We start from the raw sequence: 27,858 nt of genomic DNA on the forward strand, positions 1-27,858 counted from the left end.
TCAGTGAATCTGACCTGTAGCAGTGATGCTAAAACCCAGCAGCTAGATTACATCCTAAGCGGTACAGCGAAGAAGATGAGACTCACAAGAAGCTTCAGGCAGGATCTTCAACCATTCACTGACACTCAGACTGACCCAGTGGGAAATTATTACTGTGAAAGCCCAGAACACAAAGAGGACGTCGTAAATCACCTTAAGATCTGATGTTGTACGCAGGTGAGTTCACACACCATTCCATCTGACACACACTGTTTTTGGCCACTAGACGTCATCAACATAAAGAAAACTTTCAGCTGATGCAGAAAGAAAGTCTGAGGATTTTCAGACTTCTTGTAGCTGTGTACTGAGACCTCATCATAACTGAACATGGACGACACCTGGCTGACTGACTGACAAGCACACCTGACAAACTGATCTATCGAGTCTAATCTTACTGCTAATGTTCTTCCTCTCTGTTGGTCTCACTTCTCACAGTACAAATCCGTATTAATATTGAACATCATCAGATTGACTCTGGTGTCTGATGCTGAATTCCACTGTCGTCGCTGCAGTCTGTGACAGAGGTAAAACAATAAAAACATCCATCAGTTCAGATCGCTGCTCTTTTATTTTTCTTCTTCAAACTTCCTGTAGTTTTTGGTTTGTGATGAATTTCATTATGTTAAATCTTGTATTTGTTGATTGGTGTGATTTTTTTAAACTTTAATTTCAAACTCTGAACCAAATGAAGCTGTAGAGATGATGGAGGTGAGAGACAGAGAGGTCCTACAAAACTTACACAACTTACTCTCTATCACAGTTATTATAACTTGGCTCATAAACGCTCTGGAAACTGAAGAAGATGTGAAGTGAATTTATATTTAAAATACAACTTTCTCATTATGAACCAGTAAAGTATTTGACCACATCACATTTCATCACATAATTCAGTTTTAAACAGGATTAAAAACATTAGAATAAAATGTAATTGTATGCAGGTGTGATGAATGAGGTCCAGTGAGTGTCATTTTGTCACCTCTCTCCATCAGGTAGACTCTTGTCCTGGTTATGAGAACAGCACCACTGCAGCACAGACACAAGACACAGAGGAGCAGGAAGACCTGGTGTGAAGTTACAGTCAGGTTAGAGCCTCTCACACTTAATGAAAGAAATAGATAAATAACACACAGACTCCAGATTTATAATTACAACTGTAACTTTACACAGGTTTCATGTGATCTTTTTTAGATGATGTTGAAGCAAAGGTGGGACTCACCTGGTGGAAACAGGAAGTAGAACATTGATTTCAGCTTTAAAGATTTTTCTGTTAATTTTCATCTTATTATTTTATTTAGCAGCTATGAAGACAGATAAAGTTTAAATCTGTTCCTTTGTTGTGATTGATTTTCCTAAGTTTTGTCTCTATGTGGATGAAATGTGCCACAGTGCAGTAGTTTATTAGTATTCAGGATTTTACTGATATGAAGATGCAAAGACAGTTTTTATTGAAGAGGACCTGAACTTCCTGTAAATCTCTGGGGTCACTCATCAAAGCAGAATGTAGTTCACTAAATGTGAAGCCTTTTCAGAATAAAAGTCCATTGTTGACAGCGTGTGCAACACCCTAATTATAATTTGAGGAGTTTACCGTTGTAATATGTCAAAGATGTTTGTCACCAGTGTGAACTAATGACACGTCCTGAACTTAATCTCTGTAAATAACTATAATAAAAGTATAAGTAGTTTCAATCATAAAATGTGAAAATAAAGCACCAAGAGTAAATGTGATTAATCAATGGATGGTAAAATGTTTTCTCATGGCCCTGATCTGGTATCTCTAACGTTGTTTATATACTTTAATGATTATGAAGCCTGGCTCACCAGGGTCGACAAGTCAGGCCTGTTTGCCCCGACTGGGTCGGCCTGTCTTGTCATTTTCTGATACCGAGTCACTGTAGCGTCCAGAAGAAGTAGCTGGTCAGAGGATGTATTACATCCTTTTGTATTGTAAACACCATAATGGCTGAAGCTAAACAGCTGAACAGCTGTTAGTGCTAACTTTAGCTATGTAGCAATACCAAAACTTACAAGTAACTTCTTTAACAGTACATAATTATATAATGTTTCAGGTGTTTTTTTATAATAATAAGTAATCATATCGTATTTTATGTTTCAGGTGTTTAATTTTATAATGTGTAATCATATGTATTTTATGTTTCAGGTGTAAGCGATGCTGCCACTAAACAGCAGTTCAAAGTTTTATTGGTCAATGAACAATTGTAATGGGTGAGGTTTGGACCCAAAAGCAGCACCGACTAGAACCGATGATTGGTAATGACTTTTATTGTTAGTAGATGCAGGTAAATAAACACAGTTCAATTCAAAAGGGGAATGGCAGTCTTTGAGGGGCTTGGGGAAAATCCGAGGGCCCAGAATGAAGCTGTGGATGAGGCAGCCGTACCTGGCAGAGGGTAGGTCGGAACCAGGCAGAGGACCGAAAAACCAGCAGGTGAGTAACACAGGAACACTCACGATGGTCGAGACGAGGACTCTGTCCCAGCGATGATCAATGGGGAAACAAGGAGAACTCACACGCTGCAGCAGCGGAGGTGGAGGACTCAGAGCAGCCCCGAGAACAGGCAGACGAAGACCAGGAAGAGGCAAGGCAGAATCGTGGTCAAAAACAGAAGGGCTGAAGTAATTACCAGGGCAGAGACGAGGCGGGTAGGTCAGGAGCAGGCAGGGTCGGAACCGGGAGATCAGATGAAGAGTAAACGCTGGAAAGTCTTTCATGGGAACAAAGAACAATCTGGCAGTGAGTGTGGAGGAGAGTGGAGCTTTTAACCAGGCTTGATTGCTGAAGAGCTGCAGCTGAGTGAACAGGTGAATGAAGTGACTGACGAGGTGGGTGTGGCTGGCAGATGGGGTGAGCAAGGGAGTGGTGAGTGGAAAACAACTGAAGGCAGGTATGTATGGAGGACAAACCATGACAACAATAAGCAAAACAGTGACATCAGGGCAGGAATGAGCAGAAGATCAGACTGTGCGAAACTGCATGAATTTTTTTTCCCGATCATTATGAAACATATCACATTTGGTGCGAAATACCACAATATTCAGTAAGGCTGAAGCCTAAAGTAAATCTTACCAAATGTGTAGTGTCACTTTAAAAAACGACACCCAGTCATTTCCTGAAGCAGCTTGGCGCTGTACTTCTTAGTAAGCATAAATCCATTAGGTGGAAAGAGTGAATTTGTTGGGGACTATTTAATTTTTCACGTCCCCTAATGTGACACAATTTAGACCCATAGTTGATAAGATTTTAGCTTTTAGATCTTTTATTACAGAAAGTGTTTGAACCCATGATCAAAAATAGTCATCCTGTCATTGTTTTACTTATGGATGGAATTATAGTGAAAATAAAATATTCCCCTTTTTGCTGCGGATCCTCAGCAACCCCCCCAAGGACCCCTGGGGGTCCCCGAACCCCACTTTGAGAACCACTGCTCTTGTAAGTATTTCCATGCGTGGGATGGTGTACGTGGGATTGAATCAAAACAAACCACAGTGTGTGTGTGTTCATGGTAATGAAGCAACATGTCACTGAATCTTCACTCTGATCACCAACATCCTGCAGCAGGATCAGTTCACTGTCTGGGTTCAACCTCAGAGGGTGAAGCTGATTGGCTGAGGCCGGCGCTCCAATGCAGCAAAGTGACTCAGCAGGTTTGATGTATTGTACCCAGAAGGGATGTTTCATCCCTCTCTCTCTCTCTCTCTCTGTCTCTCTCTCTCCCTCCCTCCCTCCCTCTCTCTCGCTCTCTCTCTCTTCCTGTTACATTAGCCAATGAGCAGCGTTAGAAAGCGCCCCTCCCACTGACTCATCCTCTCCAGCCTGAGAGGATGTGTTACAGAGCCAGTACTACTGGGAGAGGCTGATGATGCAGGATTCATCACAAACAGATCTTTGAATTTGATGATTGTCATATTTAAATACACACAGACTGATTCCCTGGAGACCTTTCTCTTTATAAGATAGAAAACTTAAACTACTCCGACATGTTGAGACCTCCCATGAAACAAATGCAGCTCTTTAATGCCTGTGACCCGCCAAAATAAAATTTTACAAGCAACACAGCAGGTTAGTTCAGGCAGAAAACTAAATTACATTGATCATCTTGACTGAAACTTCAGACCTCTATCTGTGTTTCGCTCTTCTCCCAGCCTTCCCTGAACCCCCCCACCCCCCTCTGTGCTGCATTGGCACAAATCTGATCCTGTAAACTCGGTCAGACGGAGCCACGCCCGTCCGTCCCCGTCTGCTCAGCATCATGCAGAAAACACATGAAGTGCAGATCTGTGCAGGTTCAGGGACACGTTCAGAGGAAGGATTTGAGACTACATAGAGTGTGGCAGGTTAGAGTGATTATGTCCATACTGTCTCAGTATCTTGTTATCAATAAAATGACCATTACCTGAAAATCTGGAGCCACAAACTACTTTTGAGACTCTTGCTGTGTTAGCGTTGGTCTGTTGTTTTTTAATGTCAATATTTATACTCTACGTATATAGCAGGAAATATGATAGTTAAACTTTCGCCATTCAAATGACCTCTTGTGATGAGGGTATTGTCCTTCATCGTTTGTTCGTAGCAGCCACCTGCCAACAGCAACCACCTGAAACACCCCATTAACTGACAGGTGACTTCTGCATTGCTCACATGCACAGAATAACATTTACAACGCAGCTCAGTGTAACCTCTTACCTCAAACATTAACATTGACCAAGTCGATGTTTTTGGGATGTTCCAAAACCAGTTACTTACTTATAATAATAATCAATTTTAACATGTTGGTCAAGTGAGCAGGTTCTTTAACTGAACTCTCTAACTTAACTAAACTCTAAACCCTCTAACTTAACTAAACTCTAAACTTTATAACTTAACTAAACTTGCACTTGACATTAATCTGTACATGATAAACAAACATGTAAAAGATGCTTCTAAAAATGTCACTGAAAAACCCAAAGAGTATTTAAGTTGGAAATAGAACAAATCTAAAATTATTAGACCCACAACTGAGTATCGCTGTTACTAGTGCATCAAATGATACTGAACTTGCACCGGTGCCAAATGTTGTTACAGTAATAATCAAACTACTACCACTACTACAAATACTACTAATTATAACTATAAAAATAATAAAACCACTATTGGTGCTAGTAATCAGAGCATTAGTCATTAGGCTTTTTCTGTGACCTGATTGATTTGAAAACTCGTAGGAGTGATGAGTTGAACCTGGCGTTACCTCAGTAAACTCAAATCCTGCTTTGTGGTACAGGCCTCAGGTTAGGAGTTCAGCATCAGTTACCATGGTGATTTCTTCCGTTTGTTTTTATCGTTTTGTAAAGATAACTAATCTGGCTTTAGATGTGTATTATTATTCTAATAAACAAACAAATGTTAAATGTAAAAGATCATGGAAGTACAGAGAGACTTTTACAGTAAGAGATAAACATGAATCAGGGTGAATGTTTTCTTTTATGTTACCAAGTTAATGTCATTAATCAATCAACACATCTTAAATATCAGTATGACAATATCAGTTTATTTTTATTGGCTCTCTTTCATGACATACGCTTCAGTGATGATTGGATCTTTAAAAAAAATGCTCATGACTTTCAGCCAGATTATATGAACTGGGAAAAAAAGTCTTGTCCTGCGACGGTGTTGTGTCAGAGTCTGTTTCCCCATCGACACGTGTCTTCCCCTGTGATTAGGGTTAGGATAAGGTCACGTTCAGGTGAAGGTGAGGCGAAACAGACTTCGACACAACACCTGCAGCATCGCACGTTTGCACAGGTTATCATATTTCATGAACCCGACAAATGATCAGACACAAGTCAAACCTTAACAGCTGAATATGAAACACCAGAGTTCCAGTGATGTAACTCTAATGTCTTTTTTTTCTATTTTGAAAACATTTACAAGATCAAATTTGAACTTGCGTAAAATATAAAACCTCCAGAAAACAAAACTCCTGTCAGCTGTTTGCTTTAGGCTGCAGTCTGCATGCAGGGAGTGCTTTAAGTAGTTAGAAAGCAACACAACTTCTTCAATGTTAAAATAAGTCAATGCTGTGACATCCAAATAGCTACACTTTGATTTCCAAGTAGGGATCCCAAAACGATAACATCCACTTATATAAAACTTATAAAAAACATATTTTCATTCAGACCACTGGCTCGTCAAAATGTCTCTTACTGGACAATGAGTTTCGACTAATCGTAGCGGGGAAAGCACAGATGTTACTAATAACAACATGTTCATTGTCATCTACATTCTGCAGGGTCATTCACGTCAATAACATTGCTTTAAGTGTTTTCAATATTGCTTTTATACAAAAAAGTGGGCGGCGGTCAAAAACCAAAGAACAAACAGACAAGCTTGGTAAAGACCTCCCTCCCCGGTCTGAAGTGCAGGGACTTCTGAGGAGGATTTGTTGGCATTGTGTCATGCTGGAGGAACTCTGCAGCTCAGGCTTAGTTTGCACAGCAAGACGTTTCCACCCCAGTGACCTGTATGTGCGTGTTCAACTCCACGCCACCAGGGGGCAGCAATGAAAGTATGTACTGCAGAGAATAATTAGTGATGTTGGATAAAATCTTCGTCTCAAATTCTTGCAATATGTTTTAAGATGGTAAAAAAAAAAGGAGAGATGTCTAAGAAATATGTGCTTTTGTGAAAGTTCAATAAGGACGATCTTTGTCCGTCACGTTTCCTTTTGATTGGGACTTCCTGCTTTTCCATTTCCTCCTAGTTCATCACTTTCTTTTTCCCACTTCATTTCTTTTTTTAAAGTATATTTTTTGGGCTTTTATGCCTTTAATGGACAGCACAGTGGAGAGTGACAGGAAACGGGGAGGCAGAGAGAGGGGGAATGACATGCAGTGAAGGGCCGTCCGATGCGGGATTCGAACCGGGGCCGACTGCAGCGAGGACTGTAGCCTCTACACATGGGGCGCCTGCTTAAACCACTACGCTACACGACGCCCCTTCCCACTTCATTTCTGGCGTATTATCTTCCTGCCCACTTTCCTGGAGCCAGTCAGCCTTCCCTCATTCAGTCCCACGTCTGTGCAACCCACCACCTCCCCATCCCTGCCTCATCCTGCAGGTCGATCCAGATGTTTCAGCTGAAAAAGTTCCATCTTTACTCAATCATAACCAGCATCCAGACTCCACTGGATTCTACTTATCTCCTGTCTTTATTGGTCTAATGCTTATTAACCAGATGCATCACAGCGAGGTCTAATCGGCAAAATCTTTCCGTGTTGTTAACCTCAAAAAACATTCTTATATACTTTCTATTGATCTCTCCTTAAAGTTTGACATAGCAAGCTCACAGACACGTCTCTGCTCAGCCTTTAAAAGATTGAACCGCTGGTTTTCAACCTTTTTAGCGTCTTACATAATAAACAGTAGGCTATGTGTTCAGGGTTAGAGTTCTGATTTTCTGTTTTTTTTTTTTTTGATGGAAGTAGCAGCTAAAATAACAGATTTACAAGTTCTTAGCTTAGCTAGCAGTGTAGCCTGACAGACCAACTGATCCCATTTCCCTTCATTTCCATTAATTCATCATTTAAATAACTAGCCATTAACTTTAAAACTTACGTTTGTGTTGTTTTTTGTTTCTTCTTTTGATGGCGCTTGACTACGGTTTCATTTTACCTTCAGTACTCATTCTAAGCTAGGCTAACACAGAGCTAACTATAGCAGACCTAGACTGCCTCACTAGGAAGCCTAGCTTAGCACAGGGACAGACAGCAGAGGGAAGCTGCTACTTCCATCAAAAAATAAAACAAAACAGAAAATCAGAAAATCTGAACTCCTTGAACACACACTTTTTGTAAGAAGCTAAAATGGCTGGAAACTACTGGTTTAATCTTTTTAATGCTGAACAGAGAAGCTGCATGTGAGCTAACGACGTCAAACTTGCACATTATCTCATATTCACACTGACGTGTTGATATATTGAGTTTGGAAACCGCTGCAGACGCTGTGGAGTGAAGTTGGGCCATGTGGAGGTTTGAGTATCACATTCAGATATTGTGAAAGGTGCTGACTTCATAAACCCAATAATATGTTTATAATGTACAGTCCCTGCAGTCAGAAGCTCAGTTTCATTTCACCTCCGATAAAGAAAAGGCAGAAGGAATGAGATTCATAAATAATTGAGATGGCTCTGATAAAAAAAGAAAAAAAAGGCTCAGCTCAGGTGATGATTATTTAAAGACTTGTGTGATGAATGAATCTGAACTGAAAGCCCAATCCCCAGATTTCTAAATGTACCGTGTATCCATGTCAGATATTCTCCGAAACAGAAAAGGAAAACAAAAGAAATTAAATTTTTACGAGGCATAAAATACAATTCAGATCACATATCTTCAAAATAAAAGGCTCAGATAACAAACAAGAAGGCCAGTCAGCAGGAGACGTTTCAAGAACAATAAAGGGGCGATGACTTTCACCTCAAAGCAAAGGGAAAAAAAGAAACAGCACCATACAAATCCAGTCTCATCCTTTAACCAGATGGAAAATCGGTTCCATACAGTCATAAGTTGTGACATCTGGACACTAACATGGGGCATCATTTTGCAAATGAAAAGCAAATTTAAACGCTTTGAAGATCAGCTGATCTAAGCAACCGGCAGAGACACATCTGGTCACATAGCAACCCAGATAATAAATCAGACCCGTACCCGAGCCACACGCTTGTTTTCTTCTGGCTCAGTATACACCCGGTTCCACGGCCCGGATCTGGCCCACACACACACACACACACACAGCATGACATGTCAGATGCTACTTCCACATCTGGACCAAAATCTTTCAGCTGTCAGCCAATACCAGAGGATAACAGCCGGAATCTGCCCAGATGTGGGCCAGAATTGGTCCGAGGGCCCGGGTGTATGTTTTTACTTTGCTATCTGGGAAATAAGTCAAATGATAGTTGGACATTCATTTGCTTTTTTGCCATGAAGTAGATGAGGACAGATGCTCTTGCGTTGACCAGACTCAGCGTAAAGACTTCATCCGCACTTCAAACAAGCAAAACAGAATAACATGTACATGCCGTTACTGTTTTAAAACCTGAAATTACTGTAGCTCAGTAATATTCTTGGCCAAGCTATTTGAAATGGTAAACTTGTAAGCATACTTGTTTACGCTAAGCTAGGCTAATGACCTCTTGGTTTGAGCTCACAGACGCGCGTGCAGTACCGATCTTCTCACCTGACTCTCAGCAAGAAAGCGAATAAGCATAGACTACCTCACAACATGTTGAACTGTTCCTTTAATGCGTCTGCAGCCCACATTTGACAACTGGAAACAAGAAAAGCATTAATCAGTGGAGGAAAATACACAAACAGGAGACCGACGGCTCTGATCACAAACTGTTATGAAGTGCTAAATATCCAAAAGTAAAGAGAGAACCGACATTACACTGATATGTGATGGTCGAACCTCTAATTCCAAAACCGCTACACCATATACTTATGGCATTATGGGATACTTCGTTGAGAAGTGTGCGTGTCCATCTGCAATTTGGAAAGTGAAGAAAATACTTGTTTGAAGATAAATAAAAGGTAAAAAAAAAAAAAAATGTTTCTACACTGTTATGTTATAATTATTAGGCTATAGATCTAACAAGCATTAAACAGGCAACATTTCAAAGTAAAAGCCCAAACGCAAAGCAACTAGTTAAACTTCTGTTTCGTTGAGATTCCTCCTGTGCATTTTGGAGCAAGTGTGTACAAAACAGCAACATCTTTGGTGTCTTCCATCCGTTTTCCTGTGCACCGTCGTTTCCTTTAGCTCCATTGGAGAAGTGCTCACATGTGAGGAGGGTATACAGTGTATAAAAATGTTTTTCTACAAATCTTTTACATTCGCTGTCATTCCTTTATATACGAGCATCAGCATGAAAAACGTGTCGAGATGAGAGGCTGCAGTTTCAACGATGAGTATCACCAAAGCTGCAGCCTTATAATCTCCTGTGTGTGTGTGTGTGTGTGTGTTTTCTCAGATAAAACTCTGATAGTTGTAGTTCACCGACCACACGGTCTTTACAAAACAACTTAAAGAGCCATCGGATGATGGAGTGTTCAGGTCCGTTTCAAACACACGCACACCCTGCTAGGTTTTAACCAGCGGCTGTTCTGAAATGTCCTCTGGTGTTTTCTCCCCTTCGCGAGACTTTTTCCTCTTCTTGTGGCCTGAGGAGACAAAACATGTCAACATGTTCATTGTCATTTTTCAGTCTGGGTTTTATTCTCTTGCTAACTTTGCACTCAACACTCAACCAGTGCAGATTGGGAATCGTGGACTGGTTTGATTAGCCGGCACATTGCACTGGAAATACATCATTATGCAGTTAACTACAACATATATGTAACATGTTCCCATCTCTTTTTAAAATACTTCTTTTATCAATTTTACGGTTTCAGTTTGATTGATTTGATAAAATATCTCTAAACAGTGAATCTGTATAAATGTATGCAAATGTAGAAAATACATATATTTTTTTTTTGGTTTTTGTTTGTTGGTTGAAGAACCCCTTACTTCATTGTGTCCCCGCCTATAGTGAAACCCAACATACACCCATGTGTAACTCTCTGTGTTTTTCTTACCATACTGAAACAAACAGAAATCAGTGGCAAGCAGGAAATACGTTCACCTCTACATTTACTTTGGCTCAGGTGCTAAGCTTTGCATGTTGCTCTGCGGTAATGTATACATCCATAGAGTAAAGAAAAACACTAGAAATGTCCTTTAAGAAGCAACACGAGAATACAAAGTAGGAAAGCCCAAAACACAAATGTAAGTTTAAATGGTTCTGGAAGGGAAGCTGTGATTGTGAGAGTGTGTATTGTGAGTATGCAGCTCAGTTTGCATGTGAATCAGAGCCAAGCAGGGAACGAGAGAAAGAGAGAGAGAGTATAGAAAAGGTTGGTGAATAAGTGGGTTTTGTGTGTGTGTGTGTGTGTGTGTGTGTGTGTGTGTGTGTGCGCGCGCGTGCATGTGTGTATGTGTGTGTGAGTGTGGGACTGACTGAGTTTGAGCAGGAGTTTCTTGCCCAGTGTGTCCTCTGAGCCGCTCAGCGACAGGCTGCTGATGAAAGGAGACGTGTCCGTTTCTATGGGAACAGAGGCCATGTCTGAGAGAGAGGGAGAGAGAGAGAGAGAGAGAGAGACCTAGTCATGACCCCGTCAATGATGAACAGCTTTAGCCTCTGTTGGGGGACAGATTAAAGTCCTGTATGACTCCAAGTCTCTGTCCACAAGATGAAACTAAAGACAAACAACTTTTAGGAACTTGTGGAAAGTTCAATGTGAAAATGAAATTGCTTTATTTGGAAAATGATGCTGTTGAAAACTTCCTATGCTCATGCTAACCACCCGGTTCATCTGTTCTTTCAAAATAAAGTGTTACCACGTGTCACCCACAGAATTTCTAACTATTATCGCCACATGTAGTGGATTATTTGTGACGGTCTGTGTGACCAGACAGATGTCATGCTGATACGCTAATGGAGCCACACGTCGTACCAGTGTGTGTGTCAGTCTCAGATCTGTCCTCTCTGATGTACGGGATCTCGTCCATCCTGAGAAACACTGAGTCGCTGGGACTCTTCTGGCCGTCAGATTTACTCCCTGAAACACACACACACACACACACACACACACACACACACACAAACGTGAGTCCTGTTTATTTAGGGTTAGTCCACATTTTTAAAATAATGTCTCCCACACATGGATTATGAGGGATTTTGAACAACAAATCACCAAAAAGCGTCCCTAGACATTAAGACTGACCGTACCGAGCTTAAAAAGTGAACTATCGGACAAAAAAGGGCAAATACAGTAAAAATAACGATGAAATAATTAAATGCTTACACACAACTTTAACCTGAGTTTGAACTGTACACCTACGTGGCATCATTACAGCAACGGCTCTTGACCTATGTGACTCCACGAACAGTAGGTCCATTGACTGAATACATCAGAGTCATAATTATATTTATATTCCGTCAGAATGTGCTGACATGGTGTCCGTCCGTTCAGGTGGTTCTCAGGTATGTTTGCATGTGACTTTTTTTAAATGTCCTGTTTTCCACCTGTTCAGCTCTTTCCTAAAGTAAAACGTTAGTCCATGCAAGAATCAATAAGTCTGCACACATACAGGTAGTCTCCACTTTGCAGACCACTTTGTCCAAAGTAATTCAACTCTAGTGGAACGTTAATATTTAAACACATTGTAATCTCATTGTGTTTGCTCTTCCAGTGGTGCATTTAAAGACACATCACCGACAGCTGTGATGCATCAGCACGATCATAAGCATCAGCATAAAGTTACTGTAATAAAAAACTGGAATTCTTTTTGAAATACTCTTGGGGAAACTTTGCATTTGTAGTTAAGTGGTGACAATAAAATTTAATCTGCACTTGAAATATGCTATGTGAGCTGCCCTCTCACCACACAACCAATCAGGTTGTTGGTATTATTTAAAACATTTTGATTTCAAACAAACATTTTCATTTGGGAGCGAAACATTTTACATTAAAATAATGAGATAATAATCCTTTACTATTTTCATCCATGCTGTTTCTATACAATATATAATACATGTATGTTCTTCCAGAAAACTAGCTCTTACCCATAAATCATAGAGGTAATCTGACACTAATAACTCACAGTTTCTCATCAGAACTAACAAAGTCACAGAGATGTAGCTTCTGTCTTGTCTTTATGTTTTCTCATCATCTCTGTCGGTCTCTCTTCTGAAAACGTTTCTCCAGTGTGAGCTGCTTGGGGTTATTGAACTCTATTCATCCTGAATATTGCACCCTAATGGATTCAGGAAAAAAAAAAACTAATTTGAAGGAGCAGCTTTGTTTGTCTGCCTCTGACGGCTCGAATCATCTCTCACTGACCTCGGTCTGACCTGCTCCACGATTGTCATTTCCTGTTCAGCTCTCTCTTTTTTTTTTTTTTTTTTTTTTTTATTGGATTCACCAGCCACCGTCTGTCTCTGGGCGCGAGGATACTTACGGACGATGCGGTTCTTCTCGTTCAGCAGGGAGGTGCTGTGTGGGACGCTGGACTGCTGTCCGTGGGTTCTCGCTGAGCTGGGCCGCCCGGGCTCCCTGGGCGGAGGCATGAGGGTGGCGGTGGTGTGTGGCGGGGGCATCAGCGTGGCGGCATGCTCTGTTGTCGGGGGCTCCGGGGTCGGGGTGTTGCCTTCTGTGGGACGAGCGTCTGCATCGGGGGTCTGAGGAGAGCTGTCCATCCTGGTGGCCGTTACAGCGTTCTGGTAGTGGCTGCGGGTTATCTGACACACAGCAGCATTGTGGGTATTATTATTAACACACAGCTTTCCTCAGGCCAAAATACCAACTTTAAGATATTTTATTCAGTAATGGCCAAATATCAGTGAAGCCTTCCTCCTCTTTCCAGGAGATAATCATGTTTTCATTGACTTCTCTTTGTAGTTTCAACTTTATATTTAAAGCATTTCCACCCTTTACTGAGCTCCTAATGAAATCCACAAATAAACCGAGCAAAGAAAAGCCCCAAACTGCCGAGGTGTTACCTTGATGATCTGAAGGTGTGTGAGCTGTCTGACAGAGTAATCTGGCAGGTAGACGTTCCCCGCTCCGTTCAGCTGCCCCATGCTCCCTCCGTACAGCATGGACTCAGAGCGGTCCAAGCCACTGCTGCGAGAGGGGGATCTGTGGACTGCAGGGGAGGCAGAGAGCGGAAGTACTTTATGAAACATCCATGTTCACCGGGACAGACCAAAGCTGGCGTTGACAGTTAAATACACAGCATTAAAATCAAAACTATATCAAAAGAAGTAGCGTGGGATCATGGGAGTTGTTGCCATGATTGCAGTCGGTTTCTCTCGGTGTGGAGTCCTTCAGTGTCAGTCATTCAGGAGGTTTTAACCAGAGGCCTTCTCTCCTAAAAAGTGTATAAGAATGTAGCTTCAAACTAAATAAAAAGTCAATTTTGACCGCATCTAGCCAACACAAGGGGATGACCAACTGAAACAGACCGTTGCCATGATTAAAATCATGTATTTCTCTATGTTTGAAAATTGCTGGAAACATTTGGAATTATATAAGTGCACAACTCGTAAAAATATGTAACAGGTCTAGTCGTTTTCAGACATTTTAATGTGGAAAAATTATATATTATAGCTTTAAGTCATGAGTGGGCTCAGGCGTGCTGCTTCATTTTTCCCTCCTTAACATGTGATTGGCTCAGCTGTCATAGCTGAAAGCTTTCATTCATTTGAGGCTCTTCACTTGATGAATGCTGCATTCAGGTGTTTGGCAGTTAAATGACTTGGAAGTGTTCACACATTTGAATAAGTTCAGAGCAATTTAAATGCAACGACTGAAGAATGTGAGTGCTGCTGGTGAGTGTTTTCACTCTATAAGTGCACATTTGCAACCCCCCCCCAAAAAAAACAAACAACTGCCACACTCATGGCCTTCAGTACTGTAGATTCTTTGTCTTTTGTTTTTCTGATTTTTATTTTTATTGAAATTATTTAAATACATCTCTTATGTATCTGTGTGTAAAATTAACTTGAAATTTATAAATGGTGATGTTGACATGATTTTGAGTTTCTGTGTTTGGGTGTTAGTTTGTATATCCACTATAAGTTTTACAAATAAGGGCATTTTTGTGACATCATGTTCATTTGGGGGCAAAATTAAGATCACCTTTTCACCTGTAAACGAGATTTTAAACAATAATGTCGCTGCAAACAAGTATTTTCTATGTAAAGATATGCTGTGTACTCTTTAACTGACAAACTATAAACATTAAATGTACTATAGGTACCCGGATGATGCACTATTGAAAAGTTGAGTGTGGAACGCTGGAACGGTCGCCATCTTGTGACGTAGCGGAAGGGGAGGGACCACCAACGTATTTCCAAACCGGCGACCGAGGAAAGCCGACCCTTCTTTGGCGCCAAATGGCAGAGTAATTACAGTTTGTCGCACGTCACAGGGGGCACACACAAGAAAGTATAACGTTCATTTTCAAGTGTAGTAATGGCGTCCTGAGCGGAGAATGAAGTCGCCCTCCTCACCTGAATGTGTCTCTGTTTGTTTCCCCTCACCATCACGTATATAAACAGAGCGTCTTCCCATGTATGGCCGAGTGAAGTGTGTAGTGTCCAGGTGAAAACTACCACCTTGAACTTCCTCCAAGGAAGAGTTTGTTTTACAGCTAAAAAGGCATCCGGCCAGAGAACAGACTGACGGTCATGGGGACTACCAGCACAAATCTTGGTCGGCCGGTGGGTCGTCAGAACATCCATAGAGTTTGTTTACCGGCTACATCCGGCTTCTTCAGCGGAATTCGCGTGGCCCGGTCCCGGTGGATAAGTCCAAGGCTGAATAACTGTCCCACTCCGACTGTGGAGCCAATTCTGGTCTGGCTTTACCAAGATGGAGAGCGGATGAAAGGCTCCAGCTTGACTCAGAAGTGGCTTTTTCTTCTTCTCCATGTGTAAGTAACTTGATTGCTACATACTGTTGACCTGCTACAGTAGCCAACATTAGCTTCGCTAGCTAACCTGCCGTTTCCCCTATTATGATTTTGTTCGGCTAATGATGCTATCGCTAGCTAGCTAACTGTCAGAATTGCATATCACAGCAATGCTAGCAGGGGCTAATGGTTGTGTCTGGATTGTTTTTGTTGCCTCTTGTGTACACAAGGTAACTAAAGTCAGCAGTACGTCTTGCTATGTGTTTAGTGGTCGTTTTCACTGGGTTTCGTTACACCTTGCTGGCTGAGGACGGGAAGAGAGGGGAGAGGGGAGTTGTGGCCGAAGGAAGGCCGGAGGTGTGGCCGACGAAGCATTTGTTTTGGTCCGAGGTGCTGGTGGTCTAATGCGACCTCTAGTGGCTGTTACAGAACCTTAAAATCAGCAATCAGACATAAGCACGCAAGTATGGTGTATAGGTGTGTGTTTGCACCTGTTGGCATGATGGCAGGTACCCCAAAGTAGGAGAACGCTCCATTCTCAAACTTCAGCGCTTCCTTACCAAACTCCACCTCAACTCGACCCTAAAGAAACAAACCAGAGGAACAGAGAAACCCTATGTGAGCTGACCAGCCTCCATTTAGGACAAGATAACAAGTAGTTTTTTCGTTGTACTTTCTGTATTGTCATCATGTCCATTGATAATTGTTGCTCAGGTAAAAGTTAAAAGCAGATACCTGCAGCACCAGGATGAAGTAGTCCACCGGTTTGTTGCGTTGGAACAAGAAGTGCTGCGGCGCTCGCTTGTTCTTCTCATCAAACTTGAGATCCTGAACCACGCTGGGGTGTTTGATAAGTCTCAACAGGATCTTCTCCGAGATGTGAGCCGGTTTGAAGGGCTCCACCTCTGATGGAGGGAGGAGAGGAGAAGGAGATGGAGAGACAAAATATTCTTATACTGTATCTCAATCAGGAGGATTTTCCCTCCCAGTTGTCCCATTTGCTGAGTATATTCATATTAACAATGCTCGTGATCAGGATGCAACCTCGTCCCTTTTGCTGAATATTTTTTCTTTATTCAAGGAAGTTTGAAAATAATTAATGTTGTGTTAATAATCAAGTCAGTTTGCGCTGTTTCTGTTTAGCTCTATCTGGTTCTCTTTCTTGGGTGGACCTCCATTGTACATCCATTGTCTGTACCCCAACTATAAACTATAGCTATGAGCTATAAACCTAAATATAACCCTGTCCTGAAAGTAGAGCGTTTTGTGGAATGTCAAATGCAATGAAGCCCAAACGTTGGATTAAAAATTCATAATTTGAGGTAAGAATGTTTATTTTAAAAGCCAGATGAAGGTTAAAAAAAAACTCAGACACATTGCAAAGGGTTGAAAATAATGTTGATCCCTAAAACTGCAAGAGATGTGAAGCATGAAATGTTTTTTTTTTTTTTTTTTCAGGTCTTGTGGGATGTAAACTGAACCACCTCGAGGTTTCCAGGAGAGTTGTGAGGATGCTTCAGCTTTGCCTTGGGATGGAGTTTTGACCCTGTAAGTATAATCACATTAAACTCTGGGCTTAAGCCTTAGTTTAATTTAAACTATTGACCTCATGTAAAGGAACAGTGGAGAAAATATTCTCAATTTGTGTGATCTTCCTCCTCTCTCCTAAGTGTAGAGCTATGAGAAGACGCAAGGTGATTGGCTGTTACCTGTGGAGAGGAAGCGGTGCGTTGCAAGGAGAAGCTGAGGGGAAATCTTCACCTTCATCTCGTTCTCTGACAGTTTGAAGATGGAGAAGTCCTGCTGCTTCCGCTCATGGTGAGAGACACGCCGCTTTGTGCGGTTATCAGCTGACAGGACAGACGCACATAAAATGAGCGTTTTCAGTTCACTGTCCCAAACACTTTGACAGAGGGAAGTGTGTATGTGTTGGATCATGTGTGTGCATACATACTGTAGAGGTCAGTCTCATCCAGGATCTCTGACTTGATGATTTCCTCGATGACGTCCTCCAGGGTGACGATGCCCATCACCTCGTAGAAAGGGTCTCCTTCACCCTCGTTGTTCACCCGCTGCACGATGGCAAGGTGCGACTTTCCTGGATGTAACAGAATCAGGATCACGTTTAGACCAGAACCAACCAAACCAACACTTTATAGAGCAAGACACTTTAAACGCCAGTAAAACATCAGTAACTATAAAAACTCTATAATGCAGAGGGAAGAAAAGTTATGAAAAATATATAAAGAGTGAATTGTAAATAATGAAAATAAAAAATTAAATTAAAAAACCTCGTAATGAGCACTCTGACAAGATAATCAAATTTTTGATGGTCTGAACATTATGTGAAGAGATTGTATACATTATTTGTCAACACAACATGAAACTAGGCAGATAAGTTGTGTCACAAAGTACATTTCAGTCTCAACCTTAACGCCACTGAGGAAATGTTTTTGCTCACTACTTATTCACTTTATCCTTCTGGGCTTTTCCAGCCAGGCCTGGACCCAGACCAGGGTCCAGGCTTGTGGTCACAAGCTTCTGCAGTTCAGGAAGCAGTTTCTTTCACTTTAAAAAGCTGCCAGGCCTACAGTTTATTTATTATTATTATTTATTAACTTCAACTTTTTAACTTCAGCTTTACTTCATGATCCCTGGGGGGAGGGATTTGTCTTGCAGCCAGAAGAAACACAGAACACACACACACACACACACACTTGAATATAAAGCATAATACAGATGCAGAAACCCAGCACACATGCACACATAGAGCAGTTGTGTGTGTGTGTGTGTGTACAGTATGTGTGGGTTTGTGATTGGTGCAACGACTCAGAGTCCTCTTGCACACTGAGTGGGAGTGGAGCTGTGCAGTCTGATGTTCAGTAAGCGGAGCGACAGCAGGAGCCCAGTGGAGTGGGTGTAACAGCGGGGGGGGGGGGGGTACAAAACACACACAGCCTCTGGATGCAAAAACACAATCCATCATATAAATACACTCAGCTGATGTATCCAGAGTCTGCAGTTCTTCTGCTCTGTTTACCTCCAGGAGTGTGTGTGTGTGTGTGTGTGTGTGTGTGTGTGTGTGTGTGTGTGTGTGTGTGTGTGTTTCTGGTGGTGAAGTCTTGGGGTCTTTCCAAAGATAACAGAATAATTAATAATCAAAAAGTAAGCACATTTTACAGAAGAAGAGAATTAAACAAAACAGAGCAGTCAGTACACAGACCGACCTGATGTTAGATGGGATTAATGTTTTATTTAATTCATGGTGGCTTGATGTGTAAACAAAGAAGAAGGAACAAGCAGGCAACGGGTGTGTGTGTGTTTGTCCTGAGGCCAGCGTGTGTGTTACTGGCTAACTATCCAGCCACTGCATAATTCACAACTTTATGGTCAGAAAAATGTGTACATGTGCACACACAGACACACACACAAATATACACACTGACAGAAAACATAGGGAATCCTTGTTTGTAGCGTTCAGTCCTCCTCTGGCTCCAAGTCGGCTTCCTCTCTCAGATTCTCTCTCTGCTTCTACACTCTGTGCCTGCCAAATGCTACCACACACACACACACACACACACACACACACACACACACACACACACACACACACACACACACAAAATTCTGGCAGAGATGCATTCAGCTAAGTGGGTCAGCCTTACATACAGAACAGACCAATTCAGGGAGAGGACAGAACGTTTACAGCTAATGTGCTGTTCACTCTCTCCCTCTCTGTTTTGAACCTTGTGTCAGAGTTAAGAGCCTTTTATAAGATGCATGTATGGAATTTAATATTTAAACCTGATTCCACTTTTAACAGCTGCAACATGAGCTTATATCTTTGTGTGTATGTGCACATACACTATGTATATGTGCAAAGATGTGCACTACTGTTCAGAAGTTTTCTCCATTTTTTTCGGTTCCAGTTTTAATAAATAAAAATAATTACTATTCTTATTATTACGTCAAAAAGATGAAAGTGGACAACCCGTGCACAATTTTGTAGGATAAAATTACAAATAAATAAACTAAAGTTCAGTTAATTTTATCACTACACGGCCAAAATGTGTTGCTACGTTGAGAGGAAACTGATGAATCTAAGGAGAATATTGGGATTCATGGACGACACGTGATAAAGGTCATAAACTCAAGCCAAGTCTTCAACTTTTGCAATCTTCCAGATAATCTGTCTCCGATTACTATATAATAACTTGTGATTTCATTTTAGTTTTGTAGATGAATAATTCTCAGTGAAATCTGAAGTAACTGGGATTCTATTTCTGGAAGCAGAGGTTGCTCTTTTCTCACTTGTGAATTATGTAAATTGGTCTTTTACTGCCAGACAGTAGATAACGTCACTTTTCCTTTAATTGAATTTCTCACAGGAATAATGTAATCTGTGCTCATTCATCTTTGAATGGTGGGAGGGTAGTCAAGCCCAGATTTCAGTTTTTTAAAAATTTTTCTTCAGTTTAGAAGCATCACAAACCTGAAATTAAATTAGACACCAGGGTGAATCTACAGCATCCCATTCAATGTGGATGGCACACTGTTACAGCTTTAAAAACTGTGAATCCTGTAATGTGCTGCCCATCAGATGTGTCTCCAAGTGGTTTATATACAACCCATAAATATGCCTGTAAATCTGGTGAGGGCAGCAATGCGGAAAAACAGCGTCTGACATTAAACAAGCAACACATACAGGAGTCCTATACAACAACTGTTTAGAAATGGTCAAATTTGTTCTTCATAATCATTGATATTAATCAAATTCCTGTGTTTGTGCACCTGTTTGTCTTTTACAGGCCCCAGACAGTGACCTAACTCCATGGCGTGCCGCCGAGCAACTCATTCAAAGCGGAGGTGTAATTAGTAACATTAACGATGGCCCAGGTCCATACAAGTGTCCCAGCAGCCAGGCTGTGAGCCAGCATCCACAACACAAGGACCCGAGAACCTGCACACACACACACACACAGCCGGAGCACAGCCATGATTAATCAGCTGCACCTGTGCTGTTCCTGCAGGAGGAGTTACCTCGCTGCAGCACACAGGTAAGATGCTTATACTTATAAAATATATAAAGTGTTGACAGTGTGAGATAAAAGTCATGTTAGCTTTAAAAAATGTGCTTTCATTAGCCTAAAAGCCACTTCTGTACTCATAAATTAGCATGGTAACTAGCATCAACCTTTAGAACTACTGGCAGAGAGACAGCTGTTAGCTTATGACATTTAAAACTTGTCGGGATAGAAGGAGTGTTTATTAAATACTGAAGCTAATTCCTGAACCGTGGCTCGACCATCTCGATAAACACAAATTTAGCATTTCTTTTTGAGGTCATGATTCCCGTTCACGTCACCATGTTTCCGGCCAGAGGAGAGACGGTCTCAGGTCATTTTTTTAATTGTGAGTCACGATCACAAATACGTAAATAGTATTTGACGTGTTGCATGAGCTTCGTTAGAAAGAAAGGCTACTTGATACAGTGTTCCCTCGAAGCAATGCAGCCTTTGTTTCTCCGTATCTCATGTCCGGAGCCGGCGCTTTCAGTCGACAAGACCTGTAAACGTATGGCCTTCAGAGGAGTGGGAGGCTGATCTCAGTGAATTCACTTTATCAAGTGTCATTACAGGTTCAACAGGCAGGTTAACAGCAATCACATCCAAACAAATCACCAGAGAGCGTTAGCTTTTGATGATTCTGATGATGTTTTTGTTTTGTCAGTCGGTCTTAGAGTTTAATGATGTTCTGAATTTGAGCATGGTGTGGTTACCTGTCAGAGCAGCTCCGGTCTAAGTCTTATTCGTCTTGTACTGAGGATTATTAGGAGGGAAGAGCACCATTCTCCTCCGGTTATACACGAGAAGTCCGTGCTCAGACAAGATAATAAATGATCCATCTCACATCCTTCTCTTTGAATATCAAGCGTTTTCCTTCTTTTTCCTTCCGTTATAAGATCTCATCAGTCCCATCGGCCATTATGATTTTAAACCACTGCAATAGTGGAACATTACATGGGCACAGAGCACGTCATAGCAGTGTCTACATCCACATGAGGAATATTCTGATACTCTGTGCAATAACAGTGCAGTATTTTTTTTAACATTGTGTTGGTTTTATCGATGTCTTTGGTTATGAAGGATTGTGAGGACGGATGGATGTTGACATATACTGTAAATTACACAATTTTTCACCTGCTTGTGTTTGAAGGATAAGAGCTGATCAGCTGAAATGTGTAAAAGAACAAAAAAACAAAAACAAACAGTAGCATGAACACAGAGAGCAGATGGCTGGGAGACAAACTGTGAAAGTACAGCACACTGAATATTTTATACTCTGCCTCCTGGGAGACTGGACAGTGACAAGGACAAAGAGAGAGGAGAGGATGGAGAGGGAGAGGACGAAGCGTAGTGAGGTGTATATTTTCCAGAAATTAATTCCTGTCAATGGAGAAATTGACTAAATAAAGAACCTTTGGATTAAATCAGTATGTTGTTATGTGACGGACAGAAAGTCTGAGGTCTCACCACTGATTTTCAATGTGGTTTTAAAGTGTAACCACAAAACAGGTCTGTGCAGGAGACATTTATCATCTTCATTTTAAACCCATTGCTGTTCTTGTAGTGTGTGTTTTGGCTCCTCGTTGTGTTGAAAGTCTCTCTCCAGTTTCTGGCAGAGGGGACGCAGATTTGTGTGTAACGTTTCATCGTTCAGCTTCCCATCTGTCTAAACAGGACTCTCCTGGCACCCAAAAGGTTCCCCGCACCAGCAAGCTACTGTTGCTGTGGTTCACAGCGGGGAAGGTGTTACTTGGCCGGTTTCACTGTGCCAGACGTACTGCTTAGCATTCAAGCCAAAGAATCCCATACTGCTTAGCATTCAGCAGACTCTCTGATCTCTCTGGTGTCTTTTTAAATGTGGGGAAATCATTGTTATACCAACTTTTGGCGAAGATATGTTTTTCTTTCTGTTATTGTCTTCTATCCAACAGACCTTTTACAGTATCTTCCACTGCAGCTAATGAGCTCTTTCAGTAATAGTGGACCAGATGTAGCAGGTTTAACCATGATGTCTGAATGTCACTGCACTTGCAAATGACCCAAACCAAGCTGACAGGGTTGTGGTTAAAAGTAACTTCCCCTCCTGTCACTTATCTTCCTCATTTACTGCCTTTGCCTGCAGCTCGCAGTGGAAAGCTTATTCACAGCACCGCAGCAGAGTCTCGGTCTGGTGTCTTGGCTCTGGCCTCATTATTCCCAGCAGACACACTTACTGTGAGCACAGAGACGGGGGGGGGGGCGTGATAGCAGATATCTCCCTCGGGAGCCTGGAGTCAAAGTATGCAGGTGGATGCTGCAATGAAGCAGCAGCAGCAGCAGTGTTAGAGGCGAGGAGGAGCGGGCTATTTTCTAACAGCTGGAATAGACTGTTAAATTGTGAGGTCATGTTGATTAGGTGATGGGGACGGTGGAGCAGGTTTCATTTTCATTCAGGGTGTGTCCATGTCTTCACCACTGCTCAGGATCCAGACGTGATCTTTAAATCTACGTGTTGTGAAGTTTGATATTTACAAATTCACTGTTAACACAACCTGAATATAATCTGAGGTGGCCAACTAGTTAGCGGGCTCGTTAGCTTTTGTGCTACAGGGTGAAGGTGGAAGATGAAATACAGTTACTGCCTTGACACTGTGCAGCTGTTTGTACAATTTTGTGTTTCTTTTTTTTTTTTTTTTGTTTTTGTTTCTGTGGCTGCACCAGCTGCTGCAGAGGTCTCATTGAGATGAGGGAGGGAGTGTGCATCTCTCTGCTGCAGTGCCTGAAATGGTTGTTACACAGAGAGAGAGAGAGAGAGAGAGAGAGAGAGAGAGACTGAGGGAGAGACTTGTTTATAATCCTCTGGTGTGTGTGGATTATCATCCAAATCTCTCTGTGGCACACTCACACAGGAATCATGTCTGTGTTCATCAGTTCATCGGCATCTGGCTTCATATACACACACACACACACACACACACACACACACACACACACACACACACACACACACACACACACACACACAGAGCCCCTTTATAGTCAGCAGCAGTATAAAGATCACACTGAAGATAAAACTCATATCTTACGGGTAAATCCTTCCACCCTTGAGTTTAAAAAGCTTTTTAAAGCTATGTCAATGTTTTATTAAAACATCAACAGTTGTCAAGTTAAAATATGACGTGTTGGTGATCACAGATCTTCACCCTGTCCTTACAAAATAAGCTAAAATGTAAATAAATAAGCTGTCACTTGTCTCGGTCATGGTGTCCTTCTCTGTTTACCTCCGTCTCTTCCTGTCGTCACCACAAGCCCAGCAGAAAAAAAAAAAAGTGCTGACTGTGCAGGGTCCCTGAGCGAGCTGGGAGGGCTGTGATTGGTCAGCGAGCACCCCACCCATCTTAAATTCTACAATAAAGCAGGAACGCCAGCGGACTGCATACAGGAGGAAAGACTGCTCTGCTGCAGCGGCTCTGCAGACTGGGGTTTCACTCTTTATCGATGCAGGGAAGCGTTGTCCAGAGTGAGTGTGTGTGTGTGAGCTTTTCCAGCTCACACACACACACACACACTCACTGAGTAACACAGAGTCTCACTGTTAAATACTGAGCAGCCTCATTGAAGCAGACAGAGGTTTAAGTATCCTGCTCAGCTGTCTTGATTTGATTTGTCCAGTCAGTCCAGCCACTCAAACCAGTTTCCCAGACTTGAAGATTTCAGGAATAAGAATCTCTGAATGTGATGTCTGGTTTTGTGTTTGTGCAGCACGGAGCCAGTGATAGATGTTTACTGTACTGAGCAGACCTGCCCAAAAAAACACAACAAATGATGCTCAGACTGACAAACTTGGATCAATGTCTGAGCAAATATGGTGATGTTTTTCTCTCCCAATGGTCTGAAAATGAATCTTAAAATAAAAAAGGACAGATTCTTGAAAAACTTTTAAGTTCAACTGGCAAACGAAATGAAACCGCCGCAAAAAGTAGCACTGATTACCTGGCCTTTATGGTCTTGGTGAGCACACCTGGGAAGCACCTTCAGGCTGATCAGAGAATCTGGGTTTGGATTGACCTATGACCTCACATCATCGGGGGGGTTCTCCACCCTCACCTGCTCAGGGAGGCACCTGAGACCAACAAGTTGCCATGGCTACCGCTAGCCGCACATCAGATGCCAGATTCTAAGTGGCTACGTTTCCCTTTCCTTTTTCCAGCACGATGCCAAAACTCACAGCTGCAGATGTACCCCTCATTTCCTTTAAATGTCCTCCAGCAACACACTGCGCCGCTGCACCCGCTCACATTATAAACTGGAGCAGATGAAAGTACCAGAAACATGTCTGTAGAGTGCAGAGAAAAGTTTTTGTTGGAGTGTGAGAGTGAGGGAATGAGTCATATTGTCATTATTAGAACAAATATTATTCGGCTGGTGAAGAGGTTTTTATGTGTTTTATGTTTTTCTGATATAACAAAAATGTTCTTTTAGAGTGGCCGTGATGTAATACTGCACTTTATCTGACCCCAGATAAACCTGACCATAACCCTGCAGTGACTCCTCTGTGCCTCAGACACGCGGATAAACAGCACCCGCCCTCCTCACCTTTCTTGAACTCCTCCAGCATGGCGTCCAGCTTGGTGTCGTTGAAGACGCAGTGCAGCGGGTGTTTGTAGAACTGGGTGATGGTCTTCAGCGGGGTGCAGTCGTCCGGGTCCACGAACGCCAGGTCCTTGACGAACAGGATGTCCACGATGTTGGAGCGCTCGTTCTCAAACACCGGTATCCTCGTGTAGCCGCTCTGCATGATCTCCGACATGGTGTTAAAGTCCAGCACCACGTCCGAGGCCAGCATGAAGCAGTCGGTCAGCGGCGTCAGGACGTCCTCCACGGTTTTGGTGCGCAGCTCCAGCGCTCCCTGGATGATGTTGAGCTCCTCTTTGACCAGGTCGTGGTACGGGTCGGTGACGCGCAGCATCTCCAGGAGTTTCTCTCTGGTGTAAAAGTTGGAGATCTCCTGGTTGAGGATGAGGTCCAGCAGTTTGCTGATGGGGTAGGAGATGGGGAAGGAGAGCACCATCAGCAGCCGCGTCACCCAGATGGTTTTGGAGGCGATGGCCAGGCCGTGCCGCGACGCCACCGAGTGCGGAAGGATCTCCCCGATGAAGAAGATGCCGAAGGCGCAGATGACCGTGGAGAGCCAGGTCATGCCCAGGATCTGACACATCCACACGGCGAGCGAGGCGTTAATGATCGCGTTCCCCAGCAGTAAAGTGCACAGGACGTAGTTACCGTGCCGACGCACTGACTCGATTTTCCGCGCGTAATTCTGCTCCTTGTCGGTGCCGCTGTTCTGCAGGACCTGCAGCTCCACCGGGTCCAGCGCCAGCAGGCTCAGGTTCAGTCCGCTGAACAAAGCGGACAGCCCGAGCAGCAGGACTGAGACCAGAACCTGCAGCCAGAGCTCCGGGACAGCCGAGCGCTCCACCACGGCAACCCAGAAATCCCGGGTCCGGTAGTGTTCCCATTTGGATCCGTCGAAGGCGCACATGGAGTAATATTTGATCTTCTCCCCCCTCCGCAGGTCCTTGGCCAGCAGCTCCACCAGCACCGAGTTCTGGCTGGAAGCAGACTTGAAAGACCCTAAAACCTCGATGTCGGACGTCCTGGCGTTCTTGTCCATGCACATGTTCCGCTTCGGGTGAACTTGTCCCTCTCGCCCGGGAGTTGGCTCCTCGATGAAGGCGATCCAGGGCGCGGCGTTGTTGGCCCGGGTCGCCGCGGTGCGGTTGAGCCTCTGCGGGGAGGTGGAGTAGTAAACCCGCAGCATGAAGCGGGTCCCCTCGGTAGCTTTCAGCACCCCGTCCTCCACGGACAGCTCCGCCCCGGTCTCCTCCGGCCGAAAGCCGAGCAAACCGAGCGCCGGGGCGGGGAGCAGGGTGCAGGCGTACAGGCAGAGCAGCAGCAGGCGGGACGGAGAGAGCGGAGCCCCGCGGAGGAGCGAGGCTCCGGATCGGTACCGCGCGGCCGCATCCTCCGCAGCCATGATGCGGTGTGAGATGCTCAGTCAGTCCAGGGCTCGCGGGTCACGTGGTGCTGCGTGGTTCCGGTCCATGTGGGAAAAGGAGGGACCAGCACTTCTCCTTTACCGCCGGTGATTGTGATGTTCTGCTGTACCCAGGGAGAGATGCGCCCTCCACTGTGCGGTGACGTAACTTTTCTAATAATAGCCTCGAGCTCACTACATGAGAATGACTGTAATACAGCAGTAGTGCCCCAGTTTATCATGTGCAGTATTTGTAAGGACTTGGTGATGAACTGTACCTGCCATAAACTGTCACTTTAACACGAGTCTGCGCCTTTAAATAGAGAGAAAAGTGACTTGATCGTGAACCAGGAGTAGTAATGGTATTACTCTGATTATAATCCTTGAATAGACTGATAAATGGTGTAGTGGTGACACTAATTAAAGCCTTCCCAGTTACCTAATTGTGCCTTGTATCATTTATTGAAATCTAGTGCCATCTAGCTTCAGTATTCCTTAAGTAAATTACAGTTTACTGGTTTTTCTGGTCTCCTCACTGTTGTTATTAGAGGTGCTTCAAAACTGTAGGTGGATCAGGTTTAAGTAAATAACAAAGACACCTTCTGGGTTGCCAGGTTGGGCAGAGTTCAGAGATACCCCCCTCCGACGGACTGTTTTGACCACTTACCCTCAGGAAATGAGCTGTAGAGCTAGATTTATTTATTAATAACTTCTCAACATCTACAACTGCGGGCTTTAAAAATTATTGTAAAAACTCTTTAATCACAATGAGCTAGTTGTTAAAATAAGTGCAGATATTTTTAGCTTTTGAGAATTTGTTCAGGGATTTCCAGCATTTAGACTCATTAAGTGGAAACAGTGAACGTCATCCAAACTTTTTTATAAATGGCAACCCAAAACCAAGGTGTTTTATGCTGTTTTATTTATTCGTTTTTTTGACTGTGTTTCAGTATGAAAGCTGATCTCGAGACCCCGGCCTGAAGATGGTCGCTGTGTCAAAATCAAATTGCAAGACCTTAACTTTCTTTTAGTTTTGTGATTCGTGGTGTTTTTAGCAAAGTACCACACGGCAAACCTGCGGCCATCAGGTCCAGCAATAACCAGCAGCCACGAGTGTAATTTAGTGACCTGTAGAAACTGTAAGATATTGGAACATCTGCTGTGATAACCGCATGTGATTCTTCTACTGTGTTTAGTCTTTTTTTTTCTCGTCTCACAGTCTTAGT

The 27,858-nt window shown here is 42.9% G+C and overlaps 1 protein-coding gene and 1 long non-coding RNA gene across 2 annotated transcripts; one reads left to right on the forward strand and one right to left on the reverse strand.

Annotated features, from left to right (window-relative positions):
* The first annotated feature begins 710 nt into the window (after positions 1–710).
* LOC111235855 lies at positions 711–1,690 on the forward strand. Its single transcript, XR_002665704.1, has 3 exons — positions 711–747; positions 1,029–1,121; positions 1,228–1,690. It is a non-coding gene; the product is annotated as an uncharacterized LOC111235855 (long non-coding RNA).
* Positions 1,691–10,124: 8,434 nt separating this feature from the next.
* LOC111235836 (metal transporter CNNM1-like) lies at positions 10,125–26,632 on the reverse strand. The gene is made up of 10 exons (XM_022764402.1): positions 25,192–26,632; positions 17,505–17,648; positions 17,260–17,400; positions 16,286–16,455; positions 16,042–16,132; positions 13,635–13,780; positions 13,094–13,373; positions 11,587–11,691; positions 11,091–11,195; positions 10,125–10,254 (listed from the first exon to the last, which is right to left on the reverse strand). The coding sequence occupies exons 1-10, from the start codon at positions 26,630–26,632 to the stop codon at positions 10,175–10,177; spliced, it is 2,703 nt and encodes a 900-aa protein (XP_022620123.1). The 3' UTR covers positions 10,125–10,174.
* Positions 26,633–27,858: the final 1,226 nt, after the last annotated feature.

The sequence above is a fragment of the Seriola dumerili genome, unplaced genomic scaffold (assembly GCF_002260705.1).
Source record: "Seriola dumerili isolate Sdu_G_001 unplaced genomic scaffold, Sdu_1.0 BDQW01000538.1, whole genome shotgun sequence".
NCBI lineage: Eukaryota > Metazoa > Chordata > Actinopteri > Carangiformes > Carangidae > Seriola > Seriola dumerili.

Excerpts from the sequence above, each read along its gene's own strand:
- LOC111235836 (XM_022764402.1), bottom strand. The coding sequence starts at position 26,632 with ATGGCTGCGGAGGATGCGGCCGCGCGGTACCGATCCGGAGCCTCGCTC. Across the intron at positions 16,133-16,285 it reads ACTTCATCCTGGTGCTGCAG|GGTCGAGTTGAGGTGGAGTT; the intron begins GTATCTGCTTTT and ends TTGTTTCTTTAG. Across the intron at positions 10,255-11,090 it reads GAAACTCCTGCTCAAACTCA|GCCACAAGAAGAGGAAAAAG; the intron begins GTCAGTCCCACA and ends TTGTCTCCTCAG.